Source organism: Silurus aristotelis (genome assembly GCF_946808225.1).
Source record: "Silurus aristotelis genome assembly, chromosome: 3".
Lineage (NCBI taxonomy): Eukaryota > Metazoa > Chordata > Actinopteri > Siluriformes > Siluridae > Silurus > Silurus aristotelis.
In genome coordinates, this window is record NC_139576.1 from 29,439,004 (window position 1) to 29,464,069 (window position 25,066).

General features: G+C 37.7%; 1 protein-coding gene and 1 pseudogene across 2 annotated transcripts in view; one reads left to right on the forward strand and one right to left on the reverse strand.

Annotated features, from left to right (window-relative positions):
* Positions 1 to 1,678: 1,678 nt before the first annotated feature.
* LOC310724036 (craniofacial development protein 2-like) overlaps positions 1,679 to 25,066 on the reverse strand; it is a 384,292-nt gene continuing 360,904 nt past the window's right edge. The window contains exon 3 of the mRNA XM_083537797.1: positions 1,679 to 4,813. Within this exon, the coding sequence (XP_083393923.1) occupies positions 3,399 to 4,625 (1,227 nt within the window). The 5' untranslated portion in view covers positions 4,626 to 4,813 and the 3' untranslated portion in view covers positions 1,679 to 3,398. The remainder of the gene's footprint in view (positions 4,814 to 25,066) is intronic.
* On the forward strand, positions 21,090 to 22,048 carry LOC310724195 (claudin-14 pseudogene; annotated as a pseudogene). Its single transcript has one exon. The product of its transcript is annotated as a claudin-14 pseudogene (transcript).

The window sequence follows — 25,066 nt, forward strand, 5'->3', positions numbered from 1 at the left end:
ACTTTAGTCCAAAAAAATTGTTTTTCCTCCACTTTTATAGATCTTATATTATAGAACCATTCAGATGATCCGCTGTGGCGACCCCTAATGGGAGCAGCCGAAAGAAGAAGAAGAAGAAGGAGAAGAGATCATAGAACCATTATAAAAAAAAGTTTTTTTTTCTTTTTTTTCAATTCATGAATTAACCAAAGACAGTATCAGAGCACTATGTAACCACTTTGCTTTTTTGCCACATTTTTATTAAAAAAAATATTTTTTACCCTCATGTTATTACTTTATAACCAGCAACCTGAAACTTTATTTGTTTTGTTTATCAGTTATATCCCAATTTCTTTTTTTTCTGTCCATCCATCTATTTCTCTATCTGTCTTCTGTTTATCTTTGGAAAAATCCTTGTCTAATAATAATCCCATGTCTAAAGTTATGGATTTGTCATTGGCCAAGATCTCGATATTCCTATTTCTTTTTTGCAACATGGAGCGATGATAGGGGGTTAGGATTCTTGACAGTGTGGAGAAGAAATTATCGCATGATGCGGAAGACACCAGCTGTGGTCGTTTGCGGTACCAGGAAAGATTAAATGAGCGGCATTCAGTACATTACAAAAAGTCTGAAAATTAAAATCTCTCTCTCTCTCTCTCTCTCTCTCTCTCTCTCTCTCTCTCTCTCTCTCTCTCTCTCTCTCCCTCTCTCTCTTTATAAAAATAAAGCAGTTGTAGTAAGCAGCAGGAAAATGAACATGAAGTTTGTGGTTATGCAGAGGTATGGATTTTGTGACAAGGTTTCTTAGCACAAACACACAACACAGAATGTAGAAATACGTATGCACTTATTAAATAATATCAGCCATGACAACTGGAAGACAGCCAGACGTTATTTATGAGAATAGAGATGTTTGGTGTTGGCAGACTAAATCTACTGTATGTAACAGTACTAACACAAAATTGGATTGTGATTGCAAAACAAAATTGCAACTGCAGAAATTATTTTCATTGTGTACATAGCATTTATTTTTTTTTCTGATACCAAAGCACAACTTTTGTTTTGGTTTTTAAATATAATAACTAAAATGAGGTGCATAAGATTATTGTGAATAGGAGTTTTACTTAAACCTACTTACTTATATTTTAATATTACTTGCAAATAGTACAGAAATGTTGCTTTACAGTAACTATTATTTTGCATTCATGTGCATTTTTTACATTGCAATTATCTAGGCATGTGGGAAACAAGGTAAATAGAGCAAAGATACCTAGACATTTCAAATAACCTTATGATTACACAACGAGATAAACCAAGTACGCTTGAGCTTGAGGTCATGAACTGATGGCCGTATGTTCTACTTCAGGATTTTCTGCTAAAGCGCAGAAATTATGGTTTTTATCAATTATGCAAGTCGTCCAGGTCCTGAACCTGCCCCAGACCATCACACTACCACCACCATGTTTGACTGTTAGTCTGATGTTCTTTTAATGTAATGCTGTGTTAGTTATACACCAAAAGTAAATGGATGCACAACTTTTTGTGGTGCCTTATTCACCATTTTCTTGTACTTTTCAACAATGTCTACACATCTCTGCACTGCTATAGCCTTTATTATTATTTACTGTACATATGTTTACATATACAGGTCGCCACAGCGGATCATCTGTCTCCATACCACCCTTTCCTTTACATCTGCCTCTTTTACACCAACTACCTGCATGTCTTCCCTCACCACATCCATAAACCTCCTCCTTGGCCTTCCTCTTTTCCTCCTACCTGGTGGCTCCATCCTCAGCATTCTTCTACCAATATAATTCATGTCCCTCCTCTGCACATGTCCAAACCATCTCAATCTTGCCTCCCTCACCTTGTCACCAAAACATCCTACATGCGCTGTCCCTCTAATAAACTAATTTCTAATCTTATCCATCCTCGTCACTCCCAACGAAAACCTCAACATCTTCAGCTCTGCTAACTCCAGCTCCACCTCCTGTCTTTTACTCAATGCCACTGTCTCTAATCCATACAACATCGCAGGTCTCACCACAGACCTATAAACTTTTCCTTTCATTTTTGCAGATACCCTACTATCACAAATCACTCCTGTCACTCTTCTCCACCCACTCCACCCTGCCTGCACTCTTTTCTTCACTTCTCTAACACACTCTCCATTACTTTGCACTGTTGAACCCAGGTACCTGAATTCCTTCACCTTCTCCAGCTCTTCTCCCTGCAACCGCACAACTCCACTGCCCTCCCTCTCATTTACACACATGTATTCTGTCTTACTCCTACTGACTTTCATTCCCCTTCCCTCCACCGCATATCTCCACCTCTCCAGGCTCTTCTCAACCTGCTCCCTACTCTCACAACAAATCACAATATCATCCGCAAACATCATAGTCCAGGGAGACTCCTGTTTGACCTCGTCCGTCAACCTGTCCATCACCACTGCAAACAGGAAAGGGCTCAGGGCCGATCCTTGATGCAATCCAACCTTTACCCTTAACTAGTCTGTCGTTCATACTGCACACTTCACTGCCGTCACACTGTCCTCATACATGTCCTGCACCACCCTCACATACTTCTCTGACACACCTGACTTCCTCATACAATACCACAACTCCTCTCTTGGCACCCTGTCGTACGCCTTCTCTAAATCCACAAATACACAATGCAATTCCTTCTGTCCTTCTCTATACTTCTCCATCAACATTCTTAAAGCAAATAAGGCATCTGTGGTGTTCTTCCTCGGCATGAAACCATACTGTTGCTCACAGATGGTCACCTCTTCTCTCAGCCTGGCTTCCACTACTCTTTCCCATAACTTCATGGTGTGACTGATCAACTTAATTCCCCTGTAGTTACTGCAAGACTGCACATCTCCTTTATGCTTAAAGATCGGTACCAGCACACTCCTTCTCCATTCCTCAGGCATCTTCTCACCTTCCAAAATCCTGTTTAACAATCTGGTCAAAAACTCCACTGCCATCTCTCCTAAACATCTCCACGCTTCTACCGGTATGCCATCTGGTCCAACCGACTTTCCACTCTTCATCCTCTTAATCGCTGCTCTCACTTCCTCCTTACTAATCCTATCCACTTCCTGCTTCACCAACTCCACATCATCCAACCTTCTCTCTCTCTGATTTTCCTCATTCATCAGCTGCTCAAAATACTCCCTCCACCTTCTCAACACACTCTCCTCACTAGTCAACACATTTCCCTCTCCATCCTTTACTGCTCTAACTTGCAGTACATCCTTCCCAGCTCGGTCCCTCTGCCTGGCCAATCGGTACAAATCCTTTACTCCTTCCTTAGTGTCCAACCTCTCATACAGCTCCTCATATGCCTTTTCCTTGGCTTTCGCCACATCCCTCTTAACCTGCTGCCGCATCTCCTTGTACTCCTGCCTACTTTTTCTCATCACTCTGTCTATCCCACTTCTGTTTTGCCAATCTCTTTCTCCTTATGCTCTCCTGCACTTCCTCATTCCACCACCACGTCTCCTTGTCTTGCTTTCTATTTCCAGATGTTACACCAAGTACTTTTCTAGCTGCCTCTCTCATCACTCCTGCAGTAGTTGCCCAATCATCCAACATCTCCTTAACACCACTGAGCCTCTGTCTGACCTCTTCCCTGAATCTCACACTACACTCTTCCTCCTTCAGTTTCCACCATCTTATTCTTCTTTCAGTCCACACTCTCCTCCTCCTCTTCTTCACCTCCAAAACCATCCTACAGACCACCATCCGATGCTGTCTAGCTACACTGTCCCCTGCCAACACCTTACAGTCTCCAATCTCCTTTAGGTTGCATCTCCTGCATAGCACATAGTCCACCTGTGTGCACCTTTCTCCACTCTTATACGTCACCCTATGATCCTCCTTCTTCTTAAAATAAGTGTTCACCACTGCCATTTCCATCCTTTTAGCAAAACTCACCACCATCTGCCCTTCCACATTCCTCTCCTTAAAACCATACCTACCCATCACCTCCTCCTCACCTCTGTTCCCTTCACCTACATGCCCATTAAAGTCTGCCCCAATCACAAATCGTTCTTTCCTAGGTACACCATCTACCACTTCATCTAATTCACTCCAGAATCTTTCCTTCTCCTCCATCTCACAGCCAACTTGTGGAGCATAGGCACTGATGACATTTATCATCATCCCTTCAACTTCCACCTTCACGATCATCACCCTATCAGAAACTCTCTTCACCTCCACTACACTCTTACTGTACTCTTCCTTCAGAATCACCCCTACACCATTTTTCTTCCCATCCACACCATGATAAAACAGTTTAAACCCACCTCCAATGTTCCTGGCCTTACTCCCTTTCCACTTGGTCTCCTGAACACACAGCATATCTACTTTTCTCCTCTCCATCATATTAGCTACCTCTCTCCCTTTACCCGTCATAGTACCAACATTTAAAGTACCAACCTGAACCTCCACTCTCCTACACTGCTCCTTTCCCTGCCGTCTCTGTAGACGTCTTCCTCCTCTCCTTCTCCTCCTTCGGCCAACAGTAGCCCAATTTCCACCGGTACCCTGTCGGCTAACGATACCTGTGGCGGTCGTGGTTAACCCGGGCCTCGACCGATCCGATATGAAATTCTCATTTGTGATCCGCATATTTGATTTGGCACATGTTCTACGCTGGATGCCCTTCCTAACGCAACCCTCCCCATTTACCCGGGCTTGGGACCGGCACTAAGAGTGCACTGGCTTGTGCATCCATAATGGCTGGGTTAATGTAATATGGTAATTAAATGCACTAAATGGATTTAGGTTTTACAGTTTTGCTTCAGTCCAGTTTAAGTCTGCCTGCTTGTCTGAAAGATGCAAAATTATAGGCTGCCCATGTGATTTTTGTTACTAATTTAGTGGTTTTATTTATGTTTAAATGTGTCATTTGCTTGCATAACTGACTATACAAAAATAATAAAACCATCGTGGGGGTTGACTTTTGAAAATAACTCATTATAGTGTGTGTGTGTGTGTGTGTGTGTGTGTGTGTGTGTGTGTGTGTGTGTGTGTGTGTGTGTGTGTGTGTGTGTGTGTGTGTGTGTGTGTGTGTGTGTGTGTGCTCGGTGAATATTATTCCTGCAGAAGCCTTTAAATGTTGCTCAAGATGGTCCCCACTGTGGCAGATATCTCTGTGTACTCCTCCTGCAGTCATTGTAAGTAAAATGCAGGCTCTTTTGTCCGCTAAAGTTCTCCACTGTTTTTCTCCTGGCTGTTTATATCCTACACATGCCTCAACGGCAGCGTTTGGGGTTCCGTATGACTCCTTAAGGCTCTTTATCCATTAGATATAAACAGATATAACTGTCAGTCACCTGAGATGGAACCAGTTACAGTTTTTTTAAGTTGCTTTGGAGCGTTTCTTAGAATAAAAAATTTAATTTTCATAATTACTTGTTTAACCTCCTCATCATTTAATCGAATTTGTACAAGTGTCTGCTGTTTCCTACATTATCAGTTGTTTATGTTCATGTTGATCAAAATACATTATACTGGTTTCACCTGGATAGTTTTAACCCCCAAAACATCTCAGCATCATTTCATTGTATAAGTCATTGAATGCAAAATGGGTAAACCAGTTCTCAAGTCATCTGTCATCGAAAAATCTTTTTTGTAAATGTGTTAAATTGATGAATTGTGCAGATGAATATTGAATGTCACTAATGAAGGCGAGTGAACGACATCAGATCAACCGATAATCAACCAGTTCTCTAAAACAGGTCAAAGGTGAATCTTGTGAACCTTCAATTAGAGAGTGAATACAGTCAGAGCAAAACAAAGAATTATACATTCTTAAAATGGATGAACAACTAAGAAACAAACAAACACTTGTATAGTACAGTAAAAGTGTAGTGTCTTTGTCACTTGCAATCAATTTAAATCGAATATGCAATCAAATTAATTCATTTGTGCTGCTGAAATTCATAGATGCCAAACAGAAGAAATTAAAATTGTGTGCATTTTTTCAGTCACTGTGATCCAAACCATAGTTTATATCAAGAAATACTGAAACTGTACACCATCATACTGACAACACGACTAAACATTTTCATGATCTTGTTTGTCATAATGTATTTTTGATTACAAAAGTATTACTGAAATAAACAGAGGCTTATTTTGCTAATTTGCGTCAGTGCCATTTAAAGATGGATTATTCAGATGGAGTTTAAAACGACTAAAGAAAAAGTAAATTTTTTTTATCAAAAATAGCAATCGCAGATGCTGGATAAAACCTCCATTTTACTGTATAGAGCAGGCAAAAATGTTCATTATTTCAAATAGTGGGTCAGTGTGTTACTGTAATGTAAATTACTGAACAAATTACTAAAAGTCTTGGGTGATTTAGTCAGTGTGTGTATGAGTTATTTATAATACAATTTTAATCTTAATCAAAACTTACTCAAAAACTCTTACTCTTATTTAATCCTACAAAAATTAACTTTTTAAAGAAATAAGAAAAACTTTATCAAAGAAAATTATTATTTTACAGTGTTGGCTAATTAATTTAAGGTACATTTAAAACGGATACAATGTGTTTAGGTTGTGATTTTATATATATATTTATAGATCACATGCTGTACATATTACATGTTTATCTGCACTTAATATAAATTAATATAAAATACACTTCCACATTATCCATTTGCTTTTTGTTTTGATTCATTTTATATCTCCACTTGACTTTTGATTCTTTTTTGTCATTTGTAATAGATGTAGGGCAGGGCTACAAAAGTACATATGTATAGTACATATAAATATGTATAGTATGTATATGTATATTGTAATAGCAGCAGCAGCTCCTCAACGCCTATAAGAAACCAGGTGAGAATAAATTGGAATGGCAGGAATAGCGTAGGCTCAGCAATGTAATGCTTCATCTTATAATGTGTGTGTGGTGGAACTTACATACAGCACAAATACAGTAGTAGAGTGTTTGTATTACAGAAGAGGTATAGTGTGAGAAATAATTATTTGATCCCCTGCTGATTTTGTGAGTGTACCCCTGCAAAGAAATAAACAGTCTAGAATTTTGAGGGTAGGTTTGTGTTAACAGAGAGAGACAGAATTGAAAAAAAAAAGAAAAAAAGAAATATTTTTTATTCACTTGAGTGAAATAAGCATTTGATGGTACCAATTTGGCAAAAAAATGGACTCCCACAAACCCAAATTAGTGCTGTCCCTTTATCAATATCAACTCATTATGTGTATAAAAGACACCTGTCACAGAATCAACCTTCTCCATTCAAACCTCTCCACCACCATGGGAAAGACCAAAGAGCTGTCAAAGGACATCAGGGACAAGTTTGGAGACCTGTACAAGGACTCCATAAGCTATTAGATTGTTGCCTTGGCCACATGTTTTTGATCATTGTCATGCTGGAAGACCATCCACGACCCATCTACAGTGTTTCGGCTGAGGCCAGGAGGTTCTCACCCAAGATTCTACAGTGCATGACCCGGTTCATGTGGTGAAGTGGTAAAGTCTTCCTGTACCCTTAGCAGAGAAACAGCCCCGAAGCAGAATGTTTCCTCCTCCATGTGTGACACTGGAGATGATGTTCTTGGGGTCATATTCAGCATTTCTCTGCTCCAAAAATGGCGAGTCGAGATGTTGACAAAGATCTCAATTTTGGTTTCATCTGACCACATCACCTGTCTCCCGAGCCTTCTCTGAATCCCTCAGGTATTTATTGGCAAACTTCAATCAGGTCTGTTCATGTGCATTCTTGAGCAGAGGGACCTTGGTGTGTTCCTAATGGGACTGTTGTCCCAGCTCCCTTGAGACTATTAACAAGCTCCTCCTGTGTCATCCTGGGCTGATCCCTCACCTTTGTCAGAATCATCCTCACCCCATGAGGTGAGATTTTGCATGGAGCTCCAGGGTGATTGACTTATCTTGTATTTCTTCCATTCTCAAATTATCGTGCCAACAGTGATCTCTTACTTATCAGTCGTCTTGCTGATTTTCTTGTAGCCCATTCCAGCCTTGTGCACATCTACAATCTTGTCCCTGATGTCCTTTGACAGCTCTTTGGTCTTGCCCAGGGTGGTGGAGAGGTTTGAATGGAAGAGGGAGATTCTGTGACTGGTGTCTTTTATACACATAATGAATTGATATTATGAGTTCTTTTTTGAAGAGACAGAAAGATATTCTGTCTCTTTTTGTTCAAATAAACCTACCATATAAATTCTAGACTGTTCATTTCTTTGAAAGAGGGTACGTTTACAAAACCAGCAGGTGATCAAATAATTATTTCCCTCACTGTATATAATAATTGAGACAGCAATAGAGGTAAGACAATGACATGTGGCAGCAGCAGCAACAGTGTTTATGTTAGATGGATTTCTGAGCTTAATTAAGAGCCTGCTTGCATCAAGACAGGAACACCATGAACAAGGGAGTAAGCCCAATTTTTGAAAGTTAAGGGCATATCAGCTATCCTGTTTTGTTGGCAAGTTAAACGTTTACATATGGCTGATGGTAGCAGCAGCTCCTTACCCTCCTTGAGTAGTTGGATTGTAATAAAGGGCATAACAGATACAGCTAAATGAAAATGATTGAGTTTTAAAGAGTGAACAGTGTGAGGTTTTATGAGACCTTATGCTCTTAGAGCTCATGAGGGTTTCTGTTTACTTTAGCAGACAGAGTTTCTCTTTTATCAGAATCTACATACTGAATTTCTACCCTCTGTCTACCAGAGAAACCTTCTAATTAGATTTTGACACATAACATACACCCATCCATTTATAGCAGATATACGATGTTGCGGGGTGCAGTGATGATGATCAGAAGCGAGAAGAAGTCCTGAGTCGATGTAGCAGACTGTTAACATTAACTACAGTCCAATCCATCCTCAAAGCACCCGTTCTTACTCCAGAATTTCATGGAACCACCCAAGGCGTTGATGAGAAACCATCCCAAGCTGCACAGAGTGGCCTCCAGAACAATGCAGGTGCTCTATGGGGAACTTGCTATTGCCAGCAGCCACTGGTTCTGAATGCAGATTTGTGTTGTACTTGCTCATAGTGGGTTTGGCTTGTTCAAGGTGTTCAACATAGCTATGTAAACTGAACAAAATTATACACGCAACACTTTTGTTTTTGCCCCATTTTTCATGAGCTAAACTCAAAGATCTAAGACTTTTTCTATGTACACAAAAGGCCTATTTCTCAAAAACACCCCCCCAAAAATCTGTGTAAAATCTGTGTTACTGAGCACTTCTTCTTTGCTGAGAGAATCATCCACCTCACAGGTGTGGCAGATCAAGATTCTGATTAGACAGCATGATTATTGCACAGGCGTGCCTCAGGCTGGCCACAATAAAAGGCCACTCTAAAATGTGCAGTTTTATCACACACAATGCCACAGATGTTGCAAGTTTTGAGGGAATGTGAAATTGGCAATCTGATTGCAGGAACTGCAGGATATTTTTGATCAGTATACTTTCACAGCCTCGCCCTACATCTATGTGTTTCTGTGCTATCCAACAACACAGGTTTGATTATAGCCTGAATATTGCAACATGTTTTAGCACCAGTGTGATGCATTATTGGATGGGCAAAACATAATTGTAACTGTGATTATAGGGTAAACCCAAAGAATCTGTAATCAGTTGACATTTGATGAAAATGACAAAAAAATATAAAACTTTAGCTCTCGCACAGCACAGTGCACTTTATATACCGCACCATACCGCACACAGACGCTTTATGGACAAGTACATAAACCACCCTAAATTGTTTACTTATTTACTGTTTACTGCCATAGCATATTTTGTATATACACCTTTTTTCTTATATATATATCTTTATATATACTTATATTTTTATATAGTTTTATACTTTATTTATCTGCCTTCTTTTTCTTTGTTTTTCTCCCCATCCTATTCCCTTATGCCGGAGTCGTCGTAAAAAGCATTTCACTGCATGTTGTACCCTGTATGTATGTGTATGTGACAAATAAAATTTGATTTGATTTGATTAAAAAGACAGGGTGGAAACAGGATACAAATACAAGCAAAAGCACATGGATAATGTAAAACTGCATTATATTAAAATCTACTGCTGATGGAAGACTTATGTGAATAACATTACCAGGATCACCTTCTTTCACCTTAGAAATATTGCTAAAATTTTAAATATGAAGTCATTGCAGGAGGCAGAAAAACTAGTTCCTGCTTTTGTTACATCTAGATTAGACTACTGTAACACTTTACTGTCTGGATGTTCTAGTAAGTGCATAAATAAGGTTCATTTAGTCCAGAATACAGCAGTAAGAGGCCTCACCAGAACCAAGAAATGCTTAGTTGTAAGTCGCTCTGGATAAGGGCGTCTTCCAAATGCCATTAAATGTTTAAAAGCATGATTAAACTTTATTAATCATGCTTTTAAACATTTAATAACATTTGGCAGATGCCCTTATACCAGTAGCTGGTATTCGGACACTGTTTATCTTAAAGGTAGAACCCAGAACTTAAGTAGAAAATCAAGCCATAATTAAAAAAAAAAAAACAGGCATTGAGAATAATAAAAAAGATGTTTAGCACAACGAAAAGTTTAAAATGCAAAGGCAGGGGCACGTCAGCTCCCTTGTTTTTGTTATGAATAGTGTAGGAGCACATATCTAGGAGCAAAAGCAGACAAAGCAATTTTTCTCTGCTGAAGCTCCTCACCCTGCTTGAGAATCCGATTAAGACAATGAAAGGAAATGGCAAATACAGCCGCTTAGCCATGTTGGAGTGCTTTCTAATGCTTGCTGTTGTCATCATCGTTGACACAGTTTCAAATCTTTCTGCTAAATAAAACAAAACGACAGCAAAATGGATTGATAACTCTTGAACGATTTTAATAATTCTTTATTACTGCATTATCTGTGTAAAGCTGCTTTGAGACAATGTCCTTTGTTAAAAGTGCTATACAAATAAAATAAATTGAATTGAAAATACACTCACATTAGCCATGTGCTTTTGTTTTGATTCATGTTTTGTCGTTATCCTGTTTTTGTCATTTTCTTCATTTATCAATCAATTACAGCTGTTTGGGTTTACTTTTTGATTAATGTATGTATATATTTGTTTTGATTTCATGGTTTTCTGCATATATTTGTCACAAAGTGTGATTTTAAGTCAAGAGTACTGACAAATAAAATGTGCCTAAATAATAACAAAAAATTCAGATTTTTTTTTTTTCATTTTTAACTCTGTCATATTCTTAGGATGTCTTATGTGTATGACTCTCTTCAAGTCATTTCATAGCATCTCTATTGGGTTGAGGCCTAGGCTCTGACTTGGCCGCTCCAAAAAGGCGGATTTTGTTTTTCCAAAGCCATTCGGTTGTGGACTTGCTATGTGTTTTGGGTCATTGTACTGTCACATCCTCCAACTTTTACAGAGTTCCGACTGACGTTCAGACATTCTCACATTTCCATGAAGACTTTTTTGATAGACTTAGGAATTCATCTTTCTCTCAATGACTGCAAGCGGGCCCAAACCATGATGCTTCCGCCACCATACTTTATAGTTGGGATGATGTTTTCATGATATGCAGTGCCCTTTTTATGCCAGATGCAGTGCTGCATGTTCTTTCCAAACAGTTCAATCAGTTTACAAAACATTTTGCCAATACCTCTGAATGTGCTCTTTTGCAAACCTTAGGTGTGCAGCAATGTTCTTTTTAGTAAGCAACGGCTTCCTTCTTGTTGTCCTGCCATAGACACCCTGCTTGTTAACTCATGAACATAGATGTTAGCACACAGTCCCGAGGGGCCTCAGTGCTCAGTGTGTTGGTGCTGGAGATGCTGTTCCCAATCTGGACTGACTGAGGTCTCCCAGTCAGGAAGTCCAGGATCCAGTTGAGGAGGGAGGTTAGTTATGTTTGTTCATTTAACAAGCTGCACAATAAGCTTTGGTTTGGTTGGTGTAAGTGTTCAGCATGTATTCTCAACCATTCCATGATTAGTCAAAATCAATATAGATCTAATAATAAAACTGTACTCAGAAAATGTACATAAAGACAATTTAAAATTGAAAGATGAGAAGAAAAGTAAATAGAACCAAACAACTTTAAAAAAAAAAAAAAAAAACCTCCTCATGCATTCCTATTTGCCAACCCTTTTTATTGCCATTTGGCTTCCAATGGAGGGTGAGGAACTGCTGCTGCCATTAGAGAAAAACAGCCATATGTTTCTCTGCTATCCACAAAAACAGGGTAGCTGAATTCTACCTGCTTTTGCATTTTAAAACTTCCATTATGTTAACAATTTTTCACTTTTAAACATTCAATATCCATAGGTGAAATTAACAACTACAGAGCACCTAAATAAAAAACAATGTTTTTTGATTTTCTGCTAAATTAACAAACAGATTACCAACATATACCCATCCTGAGAACAAACGAATGGAAAGAACTAAGAAGATAACTAAGCTGGTACAGTAAGTCTGTTTATGATTGTCTCTATTGTGGGCTACATGAATTGAGGTGCCCAAAAAACTGCACCAAAGGGGTGAACATTTTTAAAAGAGCTGTAAAACTAAAGAAAAAAAGAACAGAACAGAAACAAAACTACAACATATTCAATTCAATATTTTTTTATTTGTATCATGCTTTTGACACAGGACTTTGTCTCAAAGGATCTTTACACAGAAAAGGTGGCAAAAAAGAACGAACAAGGTTGCTCTTTATAAGTTTGGCAATAATGAGCAAGATAGTGACAAAGAAAAACTCATAACATATAGATATATAACACACGCTTTATATTGCTGATAATGAAGCTGACAGAAACAAGAGCAACATGAAAATTCTATGATGAACTAATAACAGCAATCAAATAAATTACATTATTATACCTGACATTATACATGCTATGCCATTTTCTACTCTCCTGGTTTCTCTAGGAGGGTGTCTATCACAGGTTTCTACACAAGGCTAATACTCATGAGATAAACAGTGTGAGAAAATCAGTTACTAAACCACCAAACTAAAGTTCAGTTTCAAGAACTGTATTCATTCAAATAAAAAAACAAAACAAAAAAACCCCAATTAACAAACAGAATAAATATTATCTTAAGATACTAACTACCAAACCACAGCTGAAACCATAATAATCATAACCTAAAGCGTTGGACTACAGCATTTTACACTCTCCTGGTTTCTCAAGGAGGGTGAGGCACTGCTGCTGCCATTAGAGCCAACCTTACATCTATGTGCTCCTCCACTATCCAAAACCAAGATGTTTTGGGAGGAAAGAACACATTCTTCACAATGCCAAACTGTTGCAGAACCCATTCAAACACAGAGGTGAACTATTTTGCTTTCTTTATGTAGGAAATCAGAAAGTGTAAGACATAAGCTGGTTTTATGACAGATAAAAGCCTAATAGAAAAAAACTACACACTCACAGAAAGCATGACAAAACAAACACTAAAAACATGCATAAGTAGCTATAACTGCCATGCCCTTTCATGGTCTCCTGGCTACTCAAGAAGGTTGAGAAGCTCCCAAAGCACTAAAAGAAAAAACTACTGCTGTGGCAAATCCCCACAATAACAAAGTAGTTACAATCCCAAAAGTTAAGATTCCATGAAAAGTTAAGTAAAAAGTCATGGTTTACTGGCTTACTGGAGTTTGCAAATATAGACTGTATCATGTTGAAGCCCTATCCAACGTTCTACCTAGAAAGAAGAGCCATATAACAAAAAACATCTTTCTAAGAATTCTAAGCATTCACTTAGTTTTGGTTAACCACAAGTGTGGCACATGGTCCATGAGTAAGATTAAACTCACACACAGCATTTCCTTTCATGGGGCAACAATCACCTCTTTAAAGCTATATTTAAAGATAATGATACAGCACAAGATGCAGTATGTCATTATCAACTGGAGTGGTGATTGATTTAAACAGTGGGGGAAACAGCTACAGAACCAGCAAACAAAGTTAATAAAAAAAAAAAAAGGGAGGTTTGAGGCCTTGGGTATGTTTTTGGAAGCCAGCTTTGGCCTCTTCTTTGATCAACTTCTTTGATTGACCTTTTTAAGGCCTGTCTTGGAAAACCTCTGTTTGGCTCTGGCTACTGTACTATAACTCAGTTTCAGGATGTCTTTTATAGCCTAGGCCATCTTTGTGAAGAGCAACAATTAAACTTTATTTCGGTTGTTGTAGGTGTCCAGTCTGCGTTCTCAACGATTCAACATGCGCTGTCCCGCTAATAAACTAATTTCTAATCCTGTCCATCCTCGTCACTCCCAACGAAAACCTCAACATCTTCAGCTCTGCTACCTCCAGCTCCACCTCCTGCCTTTTACTCAATGCCACTGTCTCTAATCCATACAACATCACATGTCTCACCACAGTCCTATAAACTTTCCCTTTCATTCTTGCAGATACCCTACTATCACAAATCACTCCTGTCACTCTTCTCCACCCACTCCACCCTGCCTGCACTCTTTTCTTTACTTCTCTAACACACTCTACATTACTTTGCATTGTTGACCCCAGGTACCTGAACTCCTCCACCTTCTCCACCTCTTCTCCCTGCAACCGCACCACTCCACTGCCCTCCCTCTCATTTACGCACATGTACTCTGTCTTACTCCTACTGACTTTCATTCCCCTTCTCTCCAGCGCATACCTCCACCTATCCAGGCTCTTCGCAACCTGCTCACTACTCTCACCACAAATCACAATATCATCCGCAAACATTATAGTCCAGGGAAACTCCTGTCTGACCTCGTCCGTCAACCTGTCCATCACCACTGCAAACAGGAAAAGGCTCAGGGCCGATCCTTGATGCAGTCCAACCTTCACCTTGAACCAGTCTGTTGTTCCTACTGCACACTTCACTGCTGTCACACTGTCCTCATACATGTCCTGCACTACCCTCATACTTTTCTGACACACCTGACTTCCTCATACAATACCACAACTCCTCTCTTGGCACCCTGTCGTACGCTTTCTCTAAATCCACAAATACACAATGCAATTCCTTCTGACCTTCTCTATACTTCTCCATCAACATTCTCAAAGCAAATAATGCGTCTGTGGTCCAACCGACTTTCCACTCTTCATCCTCTTATCCTCTCCTCTTCATCACTGCTCTCACTTCCTCCTTACTAATCATATCCACTTCCTGCTTCACCATCTCCACACCATCGAACCTTTTCTCTCTCTCATTTTCGTTGTTCATTAGCTGCTCAAAATACTCCCTCCATCTTCCCAACACATTATCCTCACTAGTCAAAATCTCCATCATTTATTGCTCTTGTAGCACATCCTTCCCAGCTAAGTCCCTCTGCCTGGTCAATCGGTATAATTCCTTTTCTCCTTCAATTCAGTTTATTAGAATTTGTATAACGCTTTTAACAATAGGCATTGTTTTAAAGCAGCTTTATATAGGTAAACTGGTATGAAAGAATTGGTCTCCTGAACACACAACATATCTAACTTTCTAACTTAAAGTACCAACCCTAACCTCCACTCTACACTTCTCCTTTAAAGCAAAATTTCAAACACTGTCAAAGGTAAACTGTTGCTGCTCTTCTGTGTTATATATTATTAATTTTACTATATTTGCTGTCCAATCATTGTGTTCCTGCTGAGACCCACTAGCTTCTTCATGGAACAGAATTTAAAGTAGCTACTATAGTGAAAGATTTTCACAAAATTCTAGAATACAAGAATACATTTGAATTTTAAGCTGTTGTATCTTTTACCCCCAGAATTCAGGCAAAAAAAAAAAAGGTTTTATTGCCTTGTTCATGGTGTGTCTGTCTTATATCAAGCAAGCTTAAAACTTTTTTATAAATTTAATAAAAAATAAATAAATATATATATATATATATATATATATATATATATATATATATATATATATATATATATATATATATATATATATATATATATATATACAGTGGGTACGGAAAGTATTCAGACCCCAGTAAATGTTTCACTCTTTGTTATATTGCAGCCATTTGCTAAAATCATTTAGGTTCATTCTTCTTCCTCATGAATGTACACATAGCACCCCATACTGACAGAAAAACACAGAATTGTTGACATTGTTGCAGATTTATTAAAAAAGAAAAACTGAAATATCACATGGTCCTAAGTATTCAGACCCTTTGCTCAGTATTTAGTAGAAGCCCCCTTTTGATCTAATACAGCCAGGAGTCTTTTTGGGAAAGATGCAACAAGTCTTTCACACCTGGATTTGGGGATCCTCTGCCATTCCTCCTTGCAGATCCTCTCCAGTTTTGTCAGGTTGGATGGTAAACGTTGGTGGACAGCCATTTTTAGGTCTCTCCAGAGATGCTCAATTGGGTTTAAGTCAGGGCTCTGGCTGGGCCATTCAAGAACAGTCACGGAGTTGTTGTGAAGCCACTCCTTCGTTATTTTAGCTGTGTGCTTAGGGTCATTGTCTTGTTGGAAGGTAAACCTTCGGCCCAGTCTGAGGTCCAGAGCACTCTGGAGAAGGTTTTTGTCCAGGATATCCCTTGGCCGCATTCATCTTTCCCTCGATTGCAACCAGTCGTCCTGTCCCTGCAGCTGAAAAACACCCCCACAGCATGATGCTGCCACCACCATGCTTCACTGTTGGGACTGTATTGAACAGGTGATGAGCAGTGCCTGGTTTTCTCCACACATACCGCTTAGAATTAAGGCCAAAAAGTTCTATATTGGTCTCATCAGACCAGAGAATCTTATTTCTCACCATCTTGGAGTCCTTCAGGTTTTTTTTAGCAAACTCCATGCAGGCTTTCATGTGTCTTACACTGAGGAGAGGCTTCCGTCGGGCCACTCTGCCATAAAGCCCCGACTGGTGGAGGGCTGCAGTGATGGTTGACTTTCTACAACTTTCTCCCATCTCCTGACTGCATCTCTGGAGCTCAGCCACAGTGATCTTTGGGTTCTTCTTTACCTCTCTCACCAAGGCTCTTCTCCCCCGATAGCTCAGTTTGGCCGGACGGCCAGCTCTAGGAAGGGTTCTGGTAGTCCCAAACGTCTTCCATTTGAGGATTATGGAGGCCACTGTGCTCTTAGGAACCTTAAGTGCAGCAGAAATCTTTTTGTAACCTTGGCCAGATCTGTGCCTTGCCACAATTCTGTCTCTGAGCTCTTCAGGCAGTTCCTTTGACCTCATGATTCTCATTTGCTCTGACATGCATTGTGATCTGGAAGGTCTTATATAGACAGGTGTGTGGCTTTCCTTATTAAGTCCAATCAGTATAATCAAACACAGCTGGACTCAAATGAAGGTGTAGAACCATCTCAAGGATGATCAGAAGAAATGGAAAGCACCTGAGTGTCACAGCAAAGGGTCTGAATACTTAGGACCATGTGATATTTCAGTTTTTCTTTTTTAATAAATCTGCAACAATGTCAACAATTCTGTGTTTTTCTGTCAACATGGGGAGCTGTGTGTACATTCATGAGGAAGAAGAATGAACTTAAATGATTTTAGCAAATGGCTGCAATATAACAAAGAGTGAAAAATTTAAGGGGGTCTGAATACTTTCTGTACCCACTGTATATATATATATATATATATATATATATATATATATATATATATATATATATATATATATATATATATATATATATATATAAATATATATATATATATAAATAAAAACGAATGTTATTTCTATTCGACAGATATTGTCTAATACATTTTACTTCATAACCTGCAGCAAACAAGGTAAATTAAACAAGTAAAGTGCAAAGTTATGGTTTATTGGCTTACTAGCATTTGCACATATAGACTCTATCATGTTGAAGCCATATCCAATGTTCTACCTAGAAAGAAAAGCTATATAATAAAAACCATGTTACCTGAGCATTCATTTACTTTTGGTTACCCACAAGTGTAGCGCATGGTCCATGAGTAAGATTAAACTCACACACAGCATTTTCTTTGATGGGGCATTAATCCCCTCTTTAAGTTACATTAAGTACTGGTTAATGATGTTAGTTTTAACTCTTGTGGTTTGTGTGCAGTACATTTAACGCTATTCTGTCAAATTGCATGAAGACCAATATTTCTGCTCCAGTAACATGTTGAGAAATGTATTTATTAAAAACAGACAAAAATCTTTCTTTGAGGTAGCCCAAGGTCCATGCATCCCTTTTATTTTTAACTTAAATTTTCTTTCCTTAAATTCTACTCAATATATTTTCTTTGTTAAGGACTTTGTTAGGGTTTGCAGCAAAAATAAGTAAAATATTTCTTTAAATTTGCTGAATTAATCTAACTTATATTTCAACAACTTGTACTTTTTTTAACTGTGTAGATTTAACCTAATATTTTTAATTCAATATTAAGTCAAGTCAAGTCAAGTTTATTTGTATAGCGCTTTTCACAACAGACATTGTCTCAAAGCAGATTTACAGAAAACAACAGTGAAGGTGAATGGTGTGCGTTTGTCCCTGATGAGCAGCCGTGGCGACAGTGGCAAGGAAAAACTCCCTTAGATGATATGAGGAAGAAACCTTGAGAGGAACCAGACTCAAAGGGGAACCCATCCTCATATGGGTGACATCAAAAGTTTGGTCATAAATCTTTCAACAATACAGAACAATTTGTGATCATCATAGATCCAGCATCAGCTTCTCCATGCCAGGGCCTTTAAACACTCGGCATCTACTTCTCCATGATCATCCATAGGTCCATAATCTTCACGAGGTGGGACGTGACTGGAGCTGGCCAAACCTCAGGAAGCCTCGGGATGGGGAGAGAAAGAGAAGCAGTGGAGAGGAATTAGCGTAGCTGCTGTTCATGATATTAACAGCACAAGTTGATAATGTGCATGTGATCAGATGTTCTGGAGCACAAGGTTGTGATGTGATGTGCGTGATGTGTGTTATGTGTAGGCTTTGCTAAAAAGATATGTTTTTAATCTACACTTAAACTGGGAGAGTTTAATTATGCATTATTACTTTAATTACATTTAATACTTGAATATCCTAATCTCAGTTTTTACAGTGCATGTTACTGACCTTTTGCAAAATATTCCACCTCAGTTTAAAAGGTGTTGTGGCCATCAAATTTTAAATTCCCCTGTTTTTATTTTTTTGGATTTATGTAATTCGCAAACCATTGAATTCTGTTTCTATTTACATTTTACATCGTGGTTTTGGAATTGGATTTGTCATTCCCTGACCTTAAACATTAAAATTACATAAATTAGGCAAAACATTATGACCACCTGCCTAAAATTGTGTTGGTCCCCATTTTGCTGCTAAAACAGTCCTGACCTACCGAACATTAACAGCATTAACTTCTTCAGCAATTTGAGCTGCAGTAACTCATCTGTTGGATATGACCCAGTCGTCGCGATATGTTAAACTCCTTACACTCCAAATCCTTAAACTTGCCCATTTCCCTGCTTTTAACACATCAATTTGGAGGACAAAATGTTCACTTGCCAAATAAATCCCTCCCACAAACAAGTGCCATGATGAAGAGATAATCAGTGTTCTTTACTTCACCACCCATTATGAGTACCTTACTAATTATTTATTTTTTTTTAACAAGAATTTATATATATATATGTTTAATTGACATAATCATATTTTTATTGTGGAACCTAACCTAAATTAATCTTTATTTTAATTCAGATTATTTCATATAAAATTATTAATATATTTATTTTGTTAATACTTTTGTCTGGGGTTGAAACGTCTGCTTGTTTTAAAAATGTACACCAGAACTGAGGCAATTTTCATACACACAGTTTATTTTCAATTACATTTGTAAAAAAAAGGGTTATTGTAATCAAAACAGAACATGTTATTTATGGTAGAACACTGAGGGTGTAGTAAAACCCAAATGACATTAATCACATCAGTGAAAGGTATAGCCCTGCACAGCATTGTTCAGTGGGTGGCAATGACAATAAATGGCCATTGATAGTCCAGGCAAAACCTTTCTTTCAGATGGCAATGTTGGCGTGGCTCTTCCGCCTCGCTGTGGAATGAAGGAAATGAACAAAATACAATCATTTGCTTATCTAAAGAGAAAAACACAACGGTACAGAAAGTGGCTGCGGGTGTTACTGAGTGCATTCAGTGAGAGGTGGACAAATGCACATCGAATCTCTCCATATAGACTGCAATACTGGTAAGATACCAAAAATGTTTTATTTAAATTAATTATTTCCAAGCGATATAATTTTTCATCTATATGTCTATTTATTTTCATGATTGCATGTAATTGTTTTTATTTTATTTTATTTCATTTTATCTAAATGATTAATTATTTGATGCGTTTTTTTTTACTGTTGGACTGGGCTGTTATAACAAAGAGCACATTTTCTTGCTTATGGCACTGATTGTGTGTCCACCCATATTTTAACATAATGAGGTTTGATTCAGAAATTAGTTTCAGTACATAATGTGTTGAAGAAAATCAAGCTATTTTATAATCTGCATGTTCTGTTTGGTCTTGCAAAAAGGCTATTTTTGTTTTGGTATGTCCCAGATGAGCACAAAGGGTTGTTTGTATTCTGTTTTTCTGTTTAGGTCTATTCAAATCTAAACCAGGGCTTTGCAGAGTCTCAACATATAGAACATTTCTCTCTGATGTTTGTCTTATTAAGTTATTATTTAATCTGATTCAACTAAGAATCACATTTACGAAAGAACTGAAATACAACCATGACATTAGCATTTAGACCCCTAACTCAGATTTAGTGCAGGAGCAGGTAAATCAAGTAGCAGAACATAAGACAGGATTTGATCCTAAACTAAAATTGAAACATATATCCACTAATGTCCAAAAACTTATTTTCATATATTATCATCTATAAATTTAATCTGAGAACATTATAGAATGAAATGCTTCAAACATCCTTCTGTACATTAAATATTTATTTTCTCTGCCCTACAGGTTTTTGTGCTTACAATTGCAGTTCCCACTCAACAACAGGACATACACATCTGAGGCTTATCATTGAAATCACAATGATATACAACCTGTAATGGAGAGGACACACTGACCACAGACTCAGCAGGACAAATTTAACATTATTAAGAAGTTTTCCTCAACTGATGTCACTAAAGTTTCAGATGCAGTGATGGGAACAATGGCACAACAGTTCCTTGGCTTCTTCTTGGGTCTCCTGGGCCTGGTTGGCACTTTGACATCAACAGTGCTTCCTCAGTGGCGCCAAACAGCTTATTTTAGCTCCAATTTTATTACTGCATCATACTATATGAAAGGCCTGTGGATGGAATGTGTTAGCCACACAGCTGGCTTTTATCAGTGTGAATTTCATCGATCAATGCTTTCTTTGCCCAAAGATCTGCTGGCTGCCCGGATTCTAATGGTGCTCTCCTGCACCACCTCAATCTTGGCTGCCATAGTTTCAGTTATGGGTATGAAATGTACTCACTGTGCCCACCAGTCCCATTACAAGAGCTCTTTAGCTGTGAGTGGAGGTTCATGCTTTATCCTGGCTGGCCTTTTCTGCCTTATCACTACATCCTGGACCATGTGTGATGTCATAAGAGAAGCCTACAATCCCTTTTCTAATGCTGGAATGAGATATGAGATCGGCCTGGCTGTGTACATCTCTTTCTCATCAGTTGTTTTCAGTATTTGTGGAGGTGGGATGCTATGTGTGGCATCCTGGAATGTAAGAAATTATGTAAACCACAAGGTGGCAGACCTGCAGGTACCAGGTGCAAATAAGCTTCAGCATATACCAGGTTATCAAGCCAACATTGCCTTTGAAAGTGATCATTCATCATCACAACGTTTTTCTATCAGCAATGATATTGGGCTAAGTGAAAGCATTAGCGAAAGTAGTATTAAAAGTCAAACTTGAATTAAAAGCACAGTAAAAGGTCAAAAGTACTGAAAATTAAACAGCACTCAGCAATACTCCTTTTTTTTTTTTTAGTAAAATGGCAGTAAATGTAGACCTATCCACAAGGTGACAAGCATTATTTTTTAATTTTAACAATATTCTGGAGAAAGGTTTAATAAAATTGTAACACGTTTAAAGTTTACAGAATAAAGAAACATACACATTTTTTTTTTAATAATTGCTTTCTATTATATAAATATACAGAAACCTTTTTTTTTTAAGAATTGCAAAAACCTCAAATAATGATTACGCTAAATAACCTCTCAAGTAATCATCAAGTGCTAACAGATAAAACTCCTTAGTCTCTTAAATATGAATGATAGAAAATCTTTTTATTTATTTAGTGGTATGCCCTGAATAGAGTACACACAGAAAATTTAAGGTACCTACAAGAGTACAAATGCCTTGTGCTGCAGCTGCACCGTAGCACATTGTATATCCATGAAATATACAACAATCTTCATTGAAGGAATTACATAGGTCACTATGTCCTAAAAGCATAACTATATCTGTACAGAAGTAGCTGAATTTATGTTTAGTACAGTTTAAAAAATAAATAAAATATTTTTTAATGCTGAATATGCAAAAGAAATGTAACAAATTAACTAATTACAAAAATTTTCTTTTAGGGAATTAAAAAAGTATTATTATTATTATTATTATTATTATTATTATTATTATTATTATTATTATTATTATTATTATTATGTAATCATACAGAGAACAGTCTATGTGGAATGTAAAATGCCAAACTAATGAACAAAGTATGTAACACATGAATGGCATCAATTAAATCATACAGTTTAATTGAAACATTGGATTTACATCACAGTTATTTAAAAAACAAACTAACAAACAAACCCGTACACACACACACACACACACACACACACACACACACACTACATATATTTTATATATGTAATTTATAATTCTAATTAAATTAAAATTAGAATTATATGAAATGAAATCTGTTTCATTTCAGTGCTGTAGCTTAATGAAAATAAACACATTCAAATGTGAACACTTCATAAATAAAATCTACATAATTATTCCAGCCATGTTTTAATTTGAAATCAATCATAGTCTGGTGTTAAAGAAGAAATATAGTTGAATATTGTTCTTTTCTGTCCTGAGCAGTGAAGCACACATTACCTGCAGAGTTGTGACTTTAAAGACATTCACTGGATTTAGTACTCCAAGCCTGAACTTTTGACATGGTTTTTCATTTCGTTTTTATTGATAAAACGATCTACAGACACTTAGCTCAAAATACAGAAAACACACTTTCATTAATATTTTACTGAAAAAAATCACGAGTTTGTATGAGATGGAAGATGAGATGTGATGAGACGGGTGTTGTGTAGCAATTCCGGGACAAAATCACCACAAGGTGGCAGCAAAAGATTTTCTGAAATTTTCGTAATATTTTGTTTACTTTGTGGGCAAAAGCAGGGGGCAAATTAAGGAAATGGCTCTGCTGTATTCTTGATAATTAACATCATATATATAAAAACATTGCTGATCTGTTTGCTTTGCCACAGATATGTTCACTTATTGGTTACTGAAAAACACCAGGCTTAATCATGTGTATTAGCAAAGAATCCTACGAATATTTCCTAAAAACAGCAAAAAAAAAAAAAAAAAAACTGCATTAAAATAGGTCAAGTCAAGATATCTTATTTTGTGTTTTCTCTGTATAGATTGTATGCATTATAGATTGTGACATTATTTCTTCATGGCCATGCTGCAACATATAATGCACAGGAATAGATAAAGTGCAACATAAAATACAGAGGTGCGACAGGAAGAGAAAGATATGGATCAATAAGTATCCTTAAGCAATGGTGGATGTACATTAGGGTTGCAACTAACGATTATTTTGATAATCAATTAATCCCCCATTATTCGATTCCTTGAAAAAAAAAAATTTCAATTAGATGTTTTGCTTATTATAACTATATAAAACCCTAATTCAGGGTATTTATTTATTTTAATGATAATTGCAGATGGCAATTTGACAACCATATTTAACAAAATCAATATTAAATATAATACAACATTGTTTTTACAATTTTGTTTAGAAAAATACACAGACATTTTGTTCAGTACTGAAGATTTGAACATTAGATATGTTACTGTTGTAGTGGACAAATGCTATAAAAAGAGAATGGAATGGAGAAACTATAAATATGTTCTATAAACTATAAAAAATATGCATTGATGTAGAAATGCATAAGCAGTCGATGAAAACCACTAAAAATGTAAGTCACTGTAGTTTTACTAAATGTTCGTTTACTCCTGCTTTTATTTGCCGCTTTTAGATTTACTGTTTGTTCACAGCATTTTAATTAAATCATCACAATTTACAGATCCAGTGCGACTGCCCCGGACAAAGGTCATACAGGAGTCTGATATGATATTTGCCTATTGTATTGTAATTTGTGGTGAGAGTAGGGAGCAGGTTAAGAAGAACCTGGAGAGCTGGAGATATGTACTGGAGTGATGGGAAATGAAAGTCAGTTGGAGTAAGACAGAGTACATGTGTGTGAATGAGAGAGAGGGCAGTGGAGGGGTGCAGTTGCAGGGAGAAGAGGTGGAGAAGGTGGAGGAGTTCAGGTACCTGGGGTCAACAATGCAAAGTAATGGTGAGTGTGTTAGAGAAGTGAAGAGAAGAGTGCAGGCAGGGTGGAGTGGGTGGAGAAGAGTGATAACAGGAGTGATTTGTAATAGAAGAGTATCTGTGAGAGTGAAAGGGAAAGTTTATAGGACTGTGGTGAGACATGAGATGTTGTATGGATTAGAGACAGTGGCATTAAGTAAAAGGCAGGAGGTGGAGCTGGAGGTAGCAGAGCTGAAGATGTTGAAGTTTTGTTGGGAGTAACGATGATGTACAGGATTAGAAATGAGTTTATTAGAGGGACAGCGCATGTAGGATGTTTTGGAGAGGCACAGTGAGGGAGGTGAGATTGAGATGGTTTGGACATGTGCAGAGGAGGGACATGCGGTATATCGGTAGGAGAATTTTGAGGATGGAGTCACCAGGAAGTAGGAAAAGAGGAAGACCAAGGAGGAGGTTTATGGATGGGTGAGTGAAGACATGCAGGTAGTTGGTGTGAAAAAGGCAGATGTAGAGGACAGGGTATGGAGACAGATGATCCGCTGTGGTGACCCCTAAT